The sequence below is a fragment of the Pararge aegeria genome, chromosome 22, assembly GCF_905163445.1.
Source record: "Pararge aegeria chromosome 22, ilParAegt1.1, whole genome shotgun sequence".
Taxonomy (NCBI): Eukaryota; Metazoa; Arthropoda; class Insecta; order Lepidoptera; family Nymphalidae; genus Pararge; species Pararge aegeria.
Window position 1 is genome coordinate 2,099,031 of NC_053201.1, and position 19,037 is coordinate 2,118,067.

The 19,037-nt window shown below is 35.2% G+C and overlaps 1 protein-coding gene across 1 annotated transcript; it reads right to left on the reverse strand.

Moving 5' to 3' along the window:
- Positions 1 to 581: 581 nt before the first annotated feature.
- Positions 582 to 15,780, reverse strand: LOC120633721. Its single transcript, XM_039904045.1, has 2 exons — positions 15,578 to 15,780; positions 582 to 1,928 (listed from the first exon to the last, which is right to left on the reverse strand). Exons 1-2 carry the CDS (start codon positions 15,614 to 15,616, stop codon positions 798 to 800), a joined length of 1,170 nt encoding a protein of 389 aa, XP_039759979.1. The 5' UTR covers positions 15,617 to 15,780; the 3' UTR covers positions 582 to 797.
- Positions 15,781 to 19,037: the final 3,257 nt, after the last annotated feature.

Here is a 19,037-nt window from a genome sequence, read left to right on the forward strand (position 1 = left end):
AAAGCTTGAGCCTATGCATATTAAGAATTTGGAAAAGATACTTTGCGTCGGTACGCAAGTAAAATTACGTAATATCCCATATTCCTTAGATTGGCTTTCAGATGTGTACCTTTTAATAATGTTGGGGATATTCTTGAACACACATTTGAATATAAAATGATCACTGAGGGGAAACGGAGTATAAGTAGTATTGTGACAAGCGTGAATTTAGATTAATTCTGTATACTTAATTTGTTATTCGTTATATTAAGACATATCGTCTAAGTTGTTTTATAATAGTTGTTTGTTTTAAGATTCTGATAAATAAAGTTGTTATAAATATTTTATTTGGTAATATTTTTTGTCCTTTTACTTATAAATAATACAAAATGAGCTTGCAATTAACATTTTTTTGTTATTGGTTTTGTTTCTTACGAATGATTGAAGAAAAAATAACTAAAGTTTTTGATATCACGTAATAAAACATATATTCTTCATTGTAACAAGACACAAGTATTATTCATTTAAAATCGGATAAGAAAACATTTGGAAATAAAATAAAAAATATACGAAACATTTTTTTATTTAATGCATATGACAACTTTGTGGAAACAATTTTATACATTAAACTAAAATAAAACAATTAGTCATATTGCAAGTACTAAATACTAGTATTAATTAACCTTTGGACTTATTGTTTCTACCAAATATTAGAAGGCGGTTGATGTATCTTCACCAAATCTTCTCGTTTGTACCGATACCAATAAGAATAAATAATTTTACACAAACACTAAACTAGTACATAATCATACTAAAAACTATTTATCTACTATACTGAATGCATCATTAAGATTTTGTGGACTAAAAGCCATATTGCTATTTTTGTAATTAACATATGGAGACATTGTTGCCGAAATCGCTACATCTGGATCTATATATCCTTTTAATGGTGTGAAATCATCATCATCTGAATATTGGGCTATGGTGAGCTTGGGTACATATCTTTCTGGTGGTTCAGCGTAGCGGCCACCAACTAACACTTCTTCAGGTTCGGGGCTGGTTTTTTTTGGTGGTCTTTGTGACTTACTCGTTATTTTCTTATTCACATTATGGGAAGCTATTTTGTTTTCAAATGGTAATGGCTTTCGTTCTCTATGAAATTCCCTGTGCTTGTAATTATGTAAGTAACGGTTCTTCATATCAAAGTCTTCATCCGGCGTTGTAAATGAGTGATCTGGCTTAACGTAGACAGGACGTACTTTGGAGTAGGCTATGCTGTTATCGAAGTTCTGGTTTTGGTTACTATGGTAATCTTGCCATGATTTATAATCTTGACCGAAGTTCGCGTTAAAGTCGTCAAAGTTGATAAACGTGTCGGGCAAATTTGTAGCTTGTGGTGGAAATTGTTCAGATATATAAATATCTTTTACGGCAGTGTTTAAAGGTTCACCGTAAGAATCTAAAGGAGGCTCACCGAAACTCTGCTTTGGATGTTGAAATTCTACGTTACTCATAGGGGGCTCTCCGAAACCTATTGGTTCTGGTGGATAAAACGAACTTAGTGGTATCTTTTTAGGTGGGCCATAAACGAGCTTATGGATTTTTGGTTTTGGAGGTCCATATTTTGGTTTAGAAGGATACCTTTTATAGCTTGGTGGACCGTATTTAGGTTTGACTGTCCTTCTGTATTTCTTCGATGGTTTCCAGGGTTTGACTGATCGGTATTTTGTCGGCGGGCCATACTTTGGTTTTGGACTTTGATATCTTTGTTTGGAAATGCGCCTGTATATCACTTTAGGTCTATGCTGGTACATTGGTTCCATTGGGAAGTTGTCAATGAAAATTGCTGCTTCGCGCTTTGACATTCTTTTTTCTGTTTTATTCCCTGATAAACCATTATTTTCATGTTCACTTTCAGCATGGGCGTACAACGTAGGTATTGTTGTTATCTGAAAAGAAAAGTATGTGGCTTTAAATTTAATCACGAGACATTTTATTGTTATTAATTTATATAAATTATAAAGATATGCCATGGCCATTATGCCAACTGTGTGTAAAAAATAATATAAAATGCAACGGAATACTAGGAATTAATAAAAAAGTTATTAAGTTTTTGTTTTAAGAGATTGCGTGAAGAATGCGTATCATCTCGTATAGAAAATTGTTAAAGAATTCACTTTCTGTTTTATGATTTATTGTTGTTAAGTGTGCATGTTTTTTTGAAAATATTATCTTAATATTTATATTGGTACTGGAAGTAATATGTTATGAGTTTTTGTTATTTGTTATGTCATTTATGCATCAGACGACTTATATTTGGGTCGCAGCGGGGTGCAGAAAAAAAAGATATTAAGACTTATATAAATTTATTAGTCTAAGACTTACATTATTATTTATTATAATATTAAAACTAAACTTATTAACTATGCTCGGTAGATTTGTGGCACGAGCTCCCTAGCCTAGGTCTAATAATTAATTCCCATAGGAAGCGTGGTAAAAAAGGTATCGCATCACGATTCAAAGCTAGCTGGAATTTGCTGCGTCGACGTAACTTGAACATGATGCGATACGGCCGCTTTTTGGTCAGCAGGCATACTATTGCTATCCCATGGGTATGCCTACGTAACAGACGTCAAAGGTTCAGTACCTGTTTGAGAGATATACAGATAAGAGATCCAAATATTGTCTTAGACTACCAGTTGGACTTCGGGCCTTGCCATATCTTACGTATAAATGGCAAAGGTTTGGATGTTAGAATGGCTGAAATTTGGCACCGAGGTGGATTACAGTGTGATTTTAATAGGACAGATTAGTAGTAGAACTTTTTATGACAGTCCTTGTAGTCCAGTACTTGTCTGGGGAAGTACCTACTATCGTCATGCTTCTGCCGCTAAGCAGCATTTTTGTAACATTTTGTTCCGAAAGGCGTGGTTGTCGGTGTAGTTCCAGGCACAAGAGACTTAGCAACTACGCCTCGAATTCATGGACACAGGGCGGCATGTTGCAGGACATGCTCCTTGCATGCCCTGTGAAGTTTTGCTCTGTTTATAGGCGATGGTTTTCCACTTACCATCAGATGGGTCATCTGATTGGTCCGTCAATAAAAAGAAATAAACGATAAAACCGAAGTTGACAGCCGATTGGTGCAGTGGGCGGAGACCCTGCTTTTGAGTCCAAGGCCGTGGGTTCAATCCCACAACTGGAAAATGTTTGTGTGATGAACATGAATATTTTTCAGCGCCTGGGTGTTTATCTTATAGCTAAAGCAATCTTTATAATATATTTTTTTGTTTATAATTTCATTCTGTTAGGTGTTCAATAATAAGTATTTTCATTTTAATTTCATCTTAGTGAAATGTTGCTTAGCGGCGATTTAATAAATAAATATAACGTCGCCATCTAGCCCCAAAGTAAGCGAAGCTTGTGTCATGGATACTAAGATAGATATCTGATGAATAGTTTTATGAATATAATACACATAAATACGTATAATATACAGATAAACGCCCAGACACTGAAAAAAAAATCATGTTCATCACACAAACATCTCCAGTTGTGGGAATCGAACCCACGGCCTTGGACGCAGAAAGCAGGGTCGCTGCCCACTGCGCCAACTGGCTGTCAAAATGTATATTATTCATAAATAATACTCATCAGTCATCTTAGTACCCATAACACAAGCTTCGCTTACTTTGGGGCTAGATGGCGACGTGTGTATTTTAATAGTATATTTATTTATTAAATCGCCGCTAAGCAAAATTTCACTAAGATGAAATTAAAATGAAAATACTTATTATTGAACACCTAACATAATGAAATTATAAACAAAAAAAAATATTATAAAGATTGCTTTAGCTATAACAAAAACGAATACTTATTTTTTTTAAGGAGAAGAATTTTTCAATTTTATCTTTAGCATTACTGGTTAAATATATAAGATCTTTGCATAATATGAGAAAAGCTGTCATAAATTTCTTCTGAGGCCTATTTGCATTAACCGTTTTTAACTTTCTACGCATGTTAATTCCCCGGGGTCTTAGGTCTCCGGGGCAAAATTGCTACGTACAGAGTGGCTTTTAGAGAAAATAAAAGTTGCTATTGTTCTATGGCACTAGGTCATAACTGTATATTATTATGATAATTTTCGACGGTCCTCCAACATTTTTTTATTTGTCTTCATTTCTCGGTTTTTCTATTTGAGTACAGGTTTACATGTCCAGTGCCTGGAGTTATTTATTTTTTTATTTATTAAGGTCACTAACAATATACATATATTATTATTATTATAGCCTCTTTATTTCCATAATAAATTTTTATCAATTATTAATACATTATAATATGTGCATGCATAAAAATGATATATATATATTAAACTCTTAGTAATAAATAATAAAATCAAATGGACCCCTATACGGGTGAAGGCCTCCTCCATTTTTCCCCACGACTGTCTGTCCTTTCATTTAATATTCACCGGCTCTTCTTATTATTTCGTCAACCCATCTTTCTTTCGGTCTACCTCTTTTCCTTTTGTTTGTTGGACCTTGCCAGGTAGTTACTCTATACGTCTCTAAGTCCATACGTGCAATATGACCCGCCCATTTCCATTTAAGGTTTTGAGAATGTTCTAAAGTATCTATTATTTTTGTTGTTTTTCTTATTTCTGTATTTCTTATTTTGTGTATACGTTTTATATTCAGCAAACTCCTTTCCATAGTTCACTGACATACTTGTATTATATTTTTAGTTTAATTATTGTAAATCAATGTTTGGCAGCCATACGTAAGATAGGGTAATAAACAACAGTCCATTATTTTTTCTTTAGCTTTAAAGGGATTTTTAACTTTAAAGTACATATATACATATATACCATACAGTATATAGAGCCAACGCGGCCAGCTGGGCAGCGTATTCGATTAATAGTCGATAATAAAGTTATCGATAATAGACTGCCTTATATAGATACATAAAGTTATTGATGAACCAAGTTTATTATTACGCAATTGAGTATGTAAGCAACATATATTAATATTTTAGCGATGTATCAGAACGTTTGTCTAGATCCATACTAACTAATAATAATATTGCAAAATTGTATTTTTATGTTAGTTCGTTTGTTTTTTGGCTTAACTACTGCACCAAACTCGAAGAACAGAATTTTCATCCTGGAGGCATACGTTACTTTTATGGTAGTAAAGTGAATCTACGCGAATGAAGTCGCTGAGTCGAGTCGCAAAAGCTTGTAGATAACGAAGTTATTTATTGAAAGAAAAACTGTGCACACATAAAATAAATAAATCTTAAAAGTGAAATAACTTTTACTATTTTCTTAACCTAATGAAACCTACATAGACTCACAAAGCAACTACAGCTGAGTTTTTTACTGCTCTCTTCTCCATATAATCTGCCTTCTGAACCGGTGAGACTGTACTCATACAGACAGACATGACGTTTCAAAAGTGCTTATATTGGGCTGGGCTTTCATAATGAATTATGATTTGATTTGATTTGCAACAGACAGAAAGGTTATACGTGTACATATTTACCTAGCTATAAACCTTCGGTAAGGAGGTGAAAAAACGGTAACCCATATTTTCTACATTCAAGTAATAAATAACGGCGAAGTTAAGATTGTACAGGTTTCAATTACTGCGTGGTAACCACAACGCTAATGGCGTAACTGTAAAGTCTTATGTCCTCAGTTCTATTCGTCCGTACGTCCGTCGGTCCATTGTTCATACCGTAAGTACCAGCCCGCAAAGGGCTCTCACAATGAGATGGGATTAAGGCTGAAGTCCACCATGATGGCCTAGTGCGGGTTGGTGGACTTCACACACCTTTGAGAACATTATGGAGAACTGTCAGGCTTGCAGGTTTCCTTACGATATTTTCTAAGTTATGTGCGTTTTAAGTAATTAAAATATCACTTGTTTCAAGGTGAAGGAAAACATCGTGATGGAACCTGCATGCCTCAGAGTTGTACATAATGTTCTCAAAGGTGTGTGGAGTCCACTAATCCTCACTGGGCCAGCGTGGTGGTCTACGGCCATTCCCATTGCGGGAGGAGACCCGTGCTCTGTAGTGGGCCGGTAAAGGGGTGATGTGATGATAACGATGGCAAGCAAAGCTGCGGACTAAGTTGGGACGCGCTTGTCTATAAAATGCCTATTCACTCTTGCCTTGAATGCATTTAAATTGTATCTATCAGGAAATACCGATGCCCTAAGAGTCGCCTAGTAAGACACCCGCGAGAAAGGGTGGGGTTACAACTGTATTCTTATTCTTATTCTTAGACGGCCGATTGGCGCAGTTTGCAGCGACCCTGCTTTCTGAGTCCAAGGCCGTGGGTTCGATTCCCACTACTGGAAAATGTTTGTGTGATGAGCATGAATGTTTTTCAGTGTCTGGGTGTTTATATGTATATTGCTATTTATTTATGAATGAATGAATGAATGAATGAATACACTCTTATTGTACACCGCATAAACATAACAAATTATAAGTAAAAAAATTTAACAAAAAGTAAACAATTTGGCGGCCTTATCGCTACATTGCGATCTTTTCCAGGCAACCAAAGGCGTTAAAAACAGCTCAAGAAGAGAGGTAGGTGGTGCATTTAAATAAACATGCATAAACCTATATATACAAATATAATATATACATATGACAAACTTACAATAAAATATATAGATAGTGATAATAATAATTAATATCAATAATAAATAAATATATACAATACTAGCGGACCCCAACGCCATCTGTCGGGCTGATTTTTGAATCTAAACCATCCAGGGTGCCACCCAAACGCATACCGAAAAATTCATTCAAATCGGTCCAGCCGTTCAGGAGGAGTTCAGTGACATACACAAGTACACAAGAAATATATATATAAAGATTGTCAAACCACAAATAAACCAGAAGGGAATAGGCATGTTAAAGATCCGCAGATTCAGACAAAAAATGATCGTTGACAAGTTTTTATGTATATTACTTATTCATAAAAATATTCATCAGTGATCTTAGTACCCATAACAAAAGCTACGATTACTTTGGGGCTAGGTGGCGATGTGTGTATTGTCGTAGTATATTTATTTATTTATTTATTTATTTATATGTGGTCACCACACGCTGAATATCATAATCACAGCTTTATTGTTTTCTAGATGGCATCACGGATGCCACAGGCTTGCTACTATGAGATGATGGCAGTTTTTAGGACGTCATTTGACTCAAATGAAAGCGAGTTGATAAAAATATCCCACAATTATAGAGAAATTCGACAACGACCGCGGACCGATCAGCCGATAATTACATGAGAACATCGATTGTTATTCGATTGCTATGTTGTAACTACATAATGGCAAAACCGAAACGTCGCTTTTTAAAAACAAAATCACTTGCCAAGATGACTGATGAATATATTTTTAGGACTTATATTCCTATACCTATCCCTATACTTACCTACCTATATTACTACTAATATTATAAAGGTCAATGTAAGTTTGTTTGTTACGCTTTCACGCAAAAACTGCTTAACCGATCCACATGAAACTGTGTACAAATATTCTTGGAAGTGTTACAAGTAATAAAGGGTACTTTTTATCCCGACATTAAGCTCGGTTCGTTTGGGAGAGTGGATACAAGTTTTACACCCTAACTCCGACAAATTATAACCGATTTAAATAATTATTTTTGTACTATAGAGGTTATAAATTTTGCCCAAACTTTGTGTAGATCTGAATTTGGAGATAGAGGACAGAACTCCTTAGCGGACCGCAGCAAACCCCTCATTTAAGGCTAAGCGTTACTGAATACTTTATTTTTTTTAGAAATACAACTAAATTGAACGCCACATCAAAAAACAAAATCATACGCAGACAAAGTCGCGGGCAACAGCTAGTACATTATAAATAAATACTTATAATATACAGATTAACACCTAGATACTAAAAAAAGCGCACATGTTCAAAACACAAACATTTTCCAGTGTGGGAATCGAACCCAGTCGCTGTGCCAGTCGAAGAAATTCTGCTTGAACCTTCGCTAACCCACCGTTTTTGTGGACTAGTGGAGGTGGTTTGTTCGCAATGGCGTCGACGTCCCTGCCGCGCAGGAGGTCGCGGGTTCGATTCCCGGAAGGTGCAATTTAGGCATTTATATCTCGATCTTTGCAACTGGGTCGAAATTTCGACAAATCCCAAAATATTATCTAAAAAAAACAAATGGGTCTTTTGTTATAGATAGCACTATAACTGCATACAGGTCGCTGTAGCTAAGATTGTCATCGAAAAAGGAATTATTGTTGATTTTTCTCGATACCAATTCCAACCAATAACAACAATTTTCTTGCTGTCGAATCTGGAGTTTAGAATTAAATTTTATTATTATTAAAGTGACAGGGAAAAAGCGTTGATAGCTCATTGGGTAGAAGCTTCGACTTCTGTTTCGGGGGGCCGAGTTTAAATCCGAACACCTCCAAGTCTTTCGAGTCATGTGCGTTTTAAGTAATTAAAATATCACTTGTTTCGTTGCAAGATAATATCGTAAGGAAACATGCATGCCTGAAAGTCGTTCATAATGTTCTCAAAGTTGTGTGGAGTCCACCTATTCGCACTGCTGTTCGATTCCCGGAAGGTGCAAGTTAGGCATTTATAGTTTCTGAATTTTCTCTGGTCTGGTTTGGTGGGAGGCTTTTGCCGTGCCTAGTTACCACCCTACCGACAAAGACGTGCCGCTAATCGATTTAGTGTTGGGGTGCGATTTCGCGTCGAAACCGGTTAGGAGTATGACTACCATACTCCGTAGCAGGTTAGCCCGCTACCATCTTACTACCCAATGAGATTGCAGTCAAGGGCCAACTTGCAGTCGAAAAAAAAATTGCCAGTTTCTTACAAGGACAGATACGCATTTGCAAAAACGAGGCTTTTAATGTCAAGCAATACTTTAACATCTAGGTTTTCCCTTAACTGAGACCAAGAAGACTCCGGTTTTCTTGAACGAGAACTATTTACTTTAGTGTATTACGAAACAAAATAAAGACTTATTTGACTTTTTTGTCACGCAATTTAAAGATGTTATATAAGAGTAGTCATTACAGTCAAATCTTTAAAGCATCAAAAATCTTTTTTTTTCACGATCCCAGTTTATTTTTGCTTATCTTGATGCCTTTTTTAGGTTCTTATAATCGGCGCAGTTATTTAGTGATTTTTCCTTTCTAATTTTCACATTCCGAAGACACGCTATCTTTTAAATTCAAAATTCTAATTCTAATTCTTTATTTCGAAAAAATATGGTAGGTACTAAACCCTTATATATAGACTTTATCATTTTGTGTTTGACGCACAACAAAATATTGTGTTTTAAGTAATGAAAATATCACTTGCTTCAACGGTGAAGGAAAACATCGTGATGGAACCTGCATGCCTGAGAGTTCTACATAATGTTATCGAAGGTGTGTGGAGTCCACCACACCACACTGGGCCAGCGTGATGGACTACGGCCTTAACCCCTTCTCATTGTGGGAGTAGATTAAATATGAAACAAAATATACAAAAGAAATAATTATCCTCAAATAAAAATTATAAAAAAAAAAGTGAACTATCCCGGGTCATCAGTAATATGTTAAACTCGTAAAGTAAAATAGTCATGGCTGCCCTAGATAAAGGTGTTGCTTGAAGCGTTAAGTAGTACAAACCACGTGGATAAATTAATTAGACACCATCGCATCGTATTAGCTTGCAATAACAACTGAAAGCTAATATGTTATCATGATCTCGGTGTGATTTATAACTGTGTTACTTTCTTTAACTTACTTAGTGAACAGTGAATCGACCTCCCTCACGCAGATGTGAATGAATGAATGAATATACTTTTATTGCACACCACAAAAAGTACATAAAAAAAGAAAAGTATAAACAAAACAACTTATACAATTTTGGTTTTGGTCATTGCTAATTTGTATATTGTATAGAAGCAGGCGTTACTTTGCGGAAATGAATAATTGTAAAGTCAACATCTCCTGATGATGCTCCGGTTTCGGAGCGAAACGTGCGTAGAAGGTGTATTGCCGAGGATCTGTGTGGTGTGGAGTATAAGGATTGAAGAAATTATAAATTACACAACACAGATTCTCCTGCTTTTCGCGGAGTATAGCAAATTAAGCTTAATTTTGATAATATATCATTGCTAATTTCCACCCCCCCTACAAAACCGTGCCACATGTAGGAAATGAAGACCTCCCTTGCGCAAAGTTGAGCTCTAAGAATTTAAACAGGCGGTCCTGGTTTCGATTCTGGCAGGGGCAATATGGGAATTTATAATTTCTGAATTTTGTCTGGTCTGGTCTGGTGGGAGGCTTCGGCCCAGTTGCCACCCTACCGACAAAGACGTGCCGCTAAGCGATTTAGTGTTCCGGTGCGATGTCGTGTAAAAATTTATTAGGGGTATGACTACCATACTCCCTTACAGGTTAGCCCGCTACCATCTTAGACTGCATCATCAAGAACATCAACATCAACTGTCAAGAACTAACTTGTAGTAAAATAAAACAAATGGGTCTTTTGTTATAGATAGCATTATAACTGCATACAGGTCGCTGTAGTTAAGATTGTCGTCGAGAGAGGAATCATTGTTATTTCTTCTCGATACCAATTCCAACCAATCACAACAATTTTCTTGCTGTCGAATGTGTGTGCCTACACACATTGGACAGCAAGAAAATTGTTGTGATTGTAAAAATATCCAACGGAGTTTAGAATTAAATTTTATTATTATTAGAGTGACAGGAAAAAAAGCGGTGATAGCCACTGGGCTATCACCGCCGAAGGCAGTCGAAGTTCTACCCACTGGGGTAGAACTTCGACTACACTTTCGAAGCCGAGTTTGAATCCCAGCTCTCTAAAAACCTCTAAGTTTTCTAAATTATGTGCGTTAAAAGTAATTAAAATATCACTTGCTTCAACGGTGAAGGAAAACATCGTGAGGAAACCTGCATGCCTGAGAGTTCTACATAAAGTTCTCAGTTCTCTAAGGTGTGTGGAGTCCACCAATACGCACTGCGCCAGCGTGGTGGACAACGGTCTTAACCCCTTCTCATTGTGGGAGGAGACCCGTGCCCTGTAGTGGGCCGTTAATGACTTTATATTATTATTAAAGTGCTGTCTGTGTGTTCCGGATACATTCTATTAGAATAAGGATCACAATTAACAGGAAGTTTTCGATCACATTACAGACAAGACACACCCATGTGTTTTGTCTGTAAAGTTATTACACAAAACACACCCATGTGTTTTGTGTAATAACTTTTTTCATAATTTAAGCAAATTTACTCAATGGAATCGTAAATGTTTCTGTTTGATTAACTGTGGTTAGTTACGAAAAATAATAGAAAAATATTACTCCAAACCAGAAGGGCCCGTTTTAACAGGTTATGGGATTGAACGCACGAAGAATTCTCGGCCATACGGTATCACAAGATTTACTGTAACGTTTAGATGTAGTGTAATAACTCAAACGGGCATTTCGTATGCAAATAAGAGAAATTCAAACTATGACGTCCACAAAAAAATTATATATAAAAAAAATTAGGCCATATTTCACAGCCCAGGTCACGTACTAATAACAATGAAAGTTTATTATAACGATATAATCGGTACACACCTCAAATTATATTAAAGTATTTTTAAGTAGGAGTGCTTGGGTTCGAGGCGATTTGGGCATTTATAATTTCTGAATTCTGTGGTCTGGTCTGGTGGAAGGCTTTGACCGTGTCTATACCACCTTATCGACACAGACGTGCCGCTAAGCGATTAAGTATTCTGATGCGATGTCGCGTAGAAATCGATTAGGGGTATGACTACCATACTCTCTTACAGGTTAGCCCGCTACCATCTTAGACTGCATCATCACTTACCACCAGGTGAGATTGCAGTCAAGGGCTAACTTTGTAGATGAATTAAAAATCTCTACTCTTCTCACATTCGAGGGCTTCTGGAATAAATCTCTGTAAAGATAAGTTGTCCATGTGCACGACCTGTCCTTTTTATGTTAATTAAATTTTTGGTTCTAAATTAATAAATATTCAAGTTATCTCAAGTGTTAACTAACTTAAACCTTTCCGTAGAAAGTTTATAAGTTCCTTGCAAGTTCGCGGTTCAAAAGTTCATTGTACTCTGATATTATACTTCGAGAGTGCGTAAGCAACTTCGAGGGGGTGTTGGATGATAAAGTTTTTAATAATATGTAGCTATTTTTCCCATTAGTGTGAGAATTTTCACTTGCTAGATATATATAGGTAGTTTTGTGATTGATTTTTTTTTATGAATTGACAACCAGTACCTGTAGTACATCTTAAGCTCTTGACTGATGGAAGAGTTATTACTAGTTTTAGGTTAGCCAGAAATGTGTTTAGCATAATTTCAAAATTCAATTGAAAATAAAGCCTAAATTATTATGATAAATTTAGCCCTTCGGCACCTATATTCAAATTCAAATTCATTTATTTCCAGTAGGCCTACTTTACAAGCACTTTTGCAACGTCAAGTATGTATGTTTGTGTGACTCTACCACCGGTTCGGAAAGCAGATTCTACCGAGAAGAGCCGGCAAGAAACTCAGTAGTTTCTCTTTTAGCGGCTTCAGTAGCTTAACTAGGACCATACCTAGGACATTTGTACCTCTGACTGACATGTAGAAATCATTAATTATTTCCGTGGGTTGGTCTCGTTTGATTTTTGTTCATAAAGACTAATATTTTATGTCACAAACGACTATACAACAGTATTTCTCGAACTCTCATCAAACTTTTCACTAAGATTTGCTGAATAAAATCAATCGAATTGTAAAGTTAAGAAATACCTACAAAAGAGCAATGGCAGGTCATCGCTATCGGTTAAATGACGATAATGGCGATTCAGATAAGTTTAATGACTTTTGCAAACCTCTATGGGACAGTAGCCAAAGCTGTGGAAATCCATGATATATTGTGAAAATTAAGCTTAATTTGCTATACTCCGTGAAAAGCAGGAGAATCTGTATGGTGTAATTTATAATTTCTTCAATCCTCATTCTCCACACCAAACAGATCTCCGGCAATGTACCCTCTACGCACGTTAAGAAGCAAGAAACCGGAGCATCCTCAGGAGATGTTGACTTGACAATGAATAATTGTTAAAGAAAAGTTGAAAGGCAAAGCAGTGCCTTTATAATAGGACCCATCAGGTACATTTTAGATCGATTTGTTATTTATTCTTATTTAATACATTTTCTGAAACACTCCCCAAATATTACCCATGCCCTCAAGCACTATAAGGTTTAGTTACTTCCGTTGTTATTTATAAGTGCATTTGAAGTTTCCGGGTGTAATTTACTACTTATGATATTAACACCGTGGTGTTTGTTGTTTCACGCAGCAACGGAGAAACTCATTGATGTGTTTTTTTGGGTGGACAAATAGAAATAGTTGTAGTGACATTATATCCTTATTTATATCACAAAAATGTACGATAACCCAAAAGGCGACTTAAAAGAACAGTGCAGTATAGTGGTAAACCCTTGTGAGGAAATTTCGCGACTGCTTTATCTAGTTTATATTAAATCACAAAAGAAATTATTTATTAAAAACTAGCTGTTTTTCGAGTTTTTCGTTCGCATTTATTACGGTTTTACAAGTCTCGCTGGAACTGTTTTCCTGGGTTTAAAGCCTATAATTCTTTCCGTCCTTTTAACTAACTCTATGCCAAAAATGTTGATTGGTTGCTTAGTTAAGGCGTTGAGGAGTAATAAAGAAACAAAAAATAAACATACTTTTGCATGTATAATATAAGTTAGGATCTTTTTATTCATAGTAGCGGTTTTTATATTTAAGAAATGAAGAAAAAAAAGTCGTGGGTGTTTATTATTATTTATTGATCAAAGAGTAAAATGTTCCTGGGACTCCGCCTTTCATTTAATATTCACTATTTTATTTAAAATTCATTAATATCACTTTCACATTTTATAAAACATTTTCATTTGTAAAATAGAATCATTGAGAGAAGAAAATTTAAGGTTAGATCAGCACAAGTCATTATAACCTTGTCATTGAATATTATAGAATGTCGCAATTGTCAGAAAATGTATTGCTAATTTATTTATTACAAAAGTAATAAATAAACAAGCATATTTAGAGGTTTTCAAAAAACTTTGCAATTTAAAATATTTTTTTTAAACTGTTGAATTTTTATTCACTTTGCTATTCACAATTGATCCGTTTGAAAATATTGGAAATAAATAATCCCAATTGATTATGATATTTGCCACTCGCTGGCGTATAAGTCAAGAAGCGTGGAGTATATGACTTATAACCTGAGTTACTCCCTAGTCGAACCCAAAGAAGTTATACTTCAAAAACATGTTTCATGTTTTTCATAATTCATAAATTTTTGCTAACAATTAATATCAGAAATGGTTTATTAAGTAAACTTTTTGAACATGTATCGTGAGCGAGTTTAGAAAAAAACACCGCAATGTTACCCATTTTTTAAAAGGAAAGAAAATAGGTAAAACATTGGCTTTATTGAGTTGAGCACAATGTTTCTTGTTCTCAGCCTCTTCAAAGTCAAAGTCAAAAATATCTTTATTTAAGTAGGCACTAGGTGGCACTTTTGATGCGTACAAAGCGTACGACTTACCTGCTGAGTTTAGGAACAAAAATGTTTCTGCTTCTGCATTTATGTCCTTAAACTCAGTCGGCAGTAAATCTTCAGAAAGGGCAGCTCCAAAGATGCTCTAATACAATAACCATTTACATGTCCTTCATGAAAACATTCTTAAAATCGTCACTTGTTTTATCCATGTCTACTCAAGTCGAAATAATTTGAATAAATAATTAATTGCTAAAATCGATTTTGAAAAAAAAAACTACTGAGTTTCTTGCCAGCTAATCTCGGTAAAATCTTCTTTACTGAACCAAGGGTAGCGTACAACAGCAATACAATAAATTAAACAGTACAATACTTGGCGTTTCAAAATTGATTATAAAGTACAACTGCATACTGGAAATAAATTAATTTTGAATTTTTGAATTTTTAAATTGTAAATTTATTACTACGTAATATTATAAGTAAGTGTGCTACTCATCTGTCCGTCTGATTATGTGCATACCTTGATGGGAGAGGCCAATGGCAGTAGACTGTTATAAGCTATTGTTTGCTATTTATTATAAAAGAGCCTGTCAACAAACTGTTCTACACTTTGTCGGAATGTTTGTAATTTATCTACATGTAGATTTCTAAAATAGAATAGAATAGAATTGGTTTATTTACCAGAACAACACAAACGGAATAACTTTAGGCTTTTTTTACATTTTGTTTGTTTGTACAATAAAGGCTTTGAAACTACTGAACCAATTTTAACCATTTCTTCATCCAAAGAAAGCTTAACAATCATGAAGTAACATACGGAGTAACTTAAAATTTTATATTTAATTATTAATAGTTTAAGTCTATTATGTGTCGTGCCAATAAAAAGGACCTGACTCAGCTTAATGATCTGGATACTAATGTACTTAACCACAACGCTGGTAGTCTGTCAAATAAAATAAAAAATTATAAAAATTTACTCACCGTCAATAAAATATAACAAAAGGCGTCCGTAAGTTGCATTTTGCGATTATTTCACTACGAAGTTATAGAAATAAGAAAAGCACTAACATCACAGAAGAATTAAAAAAGGCATACAATATAAAATATATATTATATTTTTAAAATATGTATGTTTGTTTAAACGTTGTATCAACTCGAAAGTTCGCTAGACAGTGGAGCGTGTGGTGGGATAGCCGGAGTGTGTCCAACTGTGACCATAATACGTGGAGCTGATGATACCACCTTTATTACAGTGTATGAGCACACCTCTTTGATGCAGCGATGTGCCTCTTGTTAAGAGTCCCGGATTAAATCCCTTACGGTTTGGGAGTCCACCATCCCGCATTGGATCAGCATGGTGTCTGTAAAACCCTCTCTACTATGCCAGAAGAAGCTTGTGTTCAGCGATGGAACAAATGTAGTTGTAACAAATAAGACATTGACTCAGGTTCTGGTGGAACGTTTCAGCTGTGGCTCCTTACCATTTCGATAAAAAGACATGCCGCAAAGCGATTTAGCGTTCCGATAGAATGCTGCGTTGAATTCCATTAGGAGCATAGCCTGTGGCCTGCATAGCGGGTATGCACAGAATATGCAGATTATATAAAATGATGAAAATTTCCGGTACGAGTTATAAAACTTAAGGGTAGGCTTTTATCTATCTTACAATACCTACCCTTAAGTATTTTATTACTTCTACTGGAGAATTTTTCATTTTATATCATCTGCCCGCTTAATGCTTCCCCGTGCTTACTCTATATGCATGCCACTGAGTATAGCAGTCAACTTGTAGTCTGGTAAAAATAAAAAATAAACCCCTTAACTACTTAATATTTCTATGGAATAATCGTTTGCTATTCGTGTTTTTGGCTTATTATTACCGGGCTATATGGCTATGTTAATGCTGAGCTAAGGAAAATCCTATAAATCTTTATAAATCTATTGTGCGTTAAACATTACTTGTTTCATCTGTAATCTGTAATTAGATGAAACAAGTAATGTTTATACGGGATTTTTTTGCCGTCAGAAAGTGTTGTAATATCTTTTTACTATAATACATATCCCAATGCTGATACTTTCAATCATTCATCGATTCATTTTTGTTAAAGCACTAGCAGGCACAGCTAATTAAAAAAAATACTCAGGCAAAGGTAACATATTTTTAATGACGTGACCATTTCCAGCGAGCCACAGATAAATCCTTAGAAATACTGTATTCATAAACTTTTTTTTGTTTAAAATTTACTTACAGCAAAAGATCATTCCGGGATATTCAATTTGGAGCTTTACACGCTATACAAATGATTTTCACATTGTTCACCTGGCCAAGGAACGAAGTTTAATTTATCTTAATTTATCCTCAGTTATAATTTTTTTTATATATTCGGTGGTAATAACAGCTCCAGCAGCATATTTCACGGCACGCGGCTGCTCTCACATCAACTAATCACTTATACATTCATACAAACAATAACGTACATTAATCCAAGATGAACTTATAATTGTAGACGCGTTACCCGCGATCACTTTTAGCTATAACTGTTAAAGGAAGGTAACTGCCTGGCATTAAGTGATACCCGAAATAAGTATACTAAGATAGATGCCTCTGAACTCTTGCCTTAAATGTACACAGGTTAGATGTACGAAAAAACAACTGACTCTCAATGGATAGTACTGTATCCCAGTATTGTAACATTCTAGTAGGAAATCACCAGCTAGGCGGCTAAAGATCCGAAAGTTTCATGCCACCGCTCACGGTATCTCGCTCTTCAGTGGAGTAGAGGAACAAGGCGTACCCAATATTTAAGACGGATTTCTCTGGCAAAAAGATGCCTATTCAAAGAAGCAGTAGAAAATAACAGAAGCCAGGAAGGCATTCTAGATCTTTGCATTGCGCATTAGAAACTAGGAGGCAAATTGATTCGTAACACCCAAAAAATATAACTTCGTAATTGAAATACTTGTTGAGCAGTAAGCGCACTCCCTGAAATATAGTATTTTGTACAATATCTAATTCGGTAATATCTAATTCTATCTCATTACGGTAGAAGATTTTTGTCTAACCATTGGTAGAGAATCGTGGTCGCTGGCTATGGGTCTCATAAGAAGGCTCGGGCACTCAGGAATGGAAGAGATCGCTACTAAGCGATAAGGCCGCCCTTTGTATCCTACTTTTTAAGTTTATTTTTGTTGTGTCCATTGTTTTTTTTCCTATTTGTGGTGTACATATAAAGTGTATAAATAAATAAATAAAAAAATGACAACATGTCGGGGGTCTACCAAAGCAGCATTGGTAGACCCCGACGAGGTGCACAGATGACATCATACAGTCTGGTCCGAGGGACCCAAGCGGCACGTGACCGTGGTATTCTGAACAAAAGATGTACGTCCAGCAGTGGACGTCAATCGGTTTATATGATGATGACGATGATGTAAAGCAGTCATTAAGGTTCAGATATATGCATAATTATCCGTCTATTTATAAAACATCACAGGCCTACATGATATTTATCATACATATACAAACATATTAATCACTGAAATCTGACTGATAGTGACATTAGCGTCGCTTGTTTCATTCAAGTCGTGAGAGGGTTACGACATTTCTTTTTGAATGGGGTATATTAAGTAAGGCGTAATTCCTTTAAACAATAGGACATTTTTTTCCGGCTTTGTTTCAGGACTAGTGCGCGACCATACTAGAGACATGTCGGGGTAAAAAGTTTATATGTACTAATTTTGTAAAGGTTCTAATAAAGTTCTGCTAAGTTTTTTGCTAAACAATGTTGGTACTAGTTAAGTTAAAAAGAAAAAAAAAACAAAGAACTGCCGACGGAATTTAAAACTCAAAACAATTATTGTCATATTTTTTTTTACAGAAACATATAATTATATAAGTGACTGTAGGATATGGATATATGTTAGTATACTGATACAATTTTAAAACAGTCGGCCCCAAACAATGTAATTTTTGCTGTCTAAGTTTGTTCAAAACATTTTGACGGAACGCGGCATGATGAAATGTCGCAAAACATGTTCAGTTAGTCCGTCAGTGTGGTTGACCTTTTAATAGAGACATAAAGTTACCTATATGATAATAGTAATAACTGTTATTGAAAGAAAAACGAATACAAATCTTACGACTATTCTTACAATTGTTGCCCTCAACTCGTAGAATGATTTTAGAAAAAACTCTGAGAACTAGCTCTGATACTTAAACAATTTTGTTCATTGTGCATTCCAATCTACCGTCAAACTGTGGCTTTTGGACGTTGGATTTATATGCGCCTTAGATAAAATGTCACCTTATAGCAAAGGGGTCTCACTATAGTCGTTTATAGAAGTATTTTTATAATTTTTTTTTTTTTTTTTTTATTTTTTTTTTTTTTTTTTAACATACAATACACACATCGCCACCTAGCCCCAAAGTAAGCGTAGCTTG

Excerpts from the sequence above, each read along its gene's own strand:
- LOC120633721 (XM_039904045.1), bottom strand. The coding sequence starts at position 15,616 with ATGCAACTTACGGACGCCTTTTGTTATATTTTATTGACG. Across the intron at positions 1,929-15,577 it reads TTTGTTATATTTTATTGACG|ATAACAACAATACCTACGTT; the intron begins GTGAGTAAATTT and ends TTTTCTTTTCAG.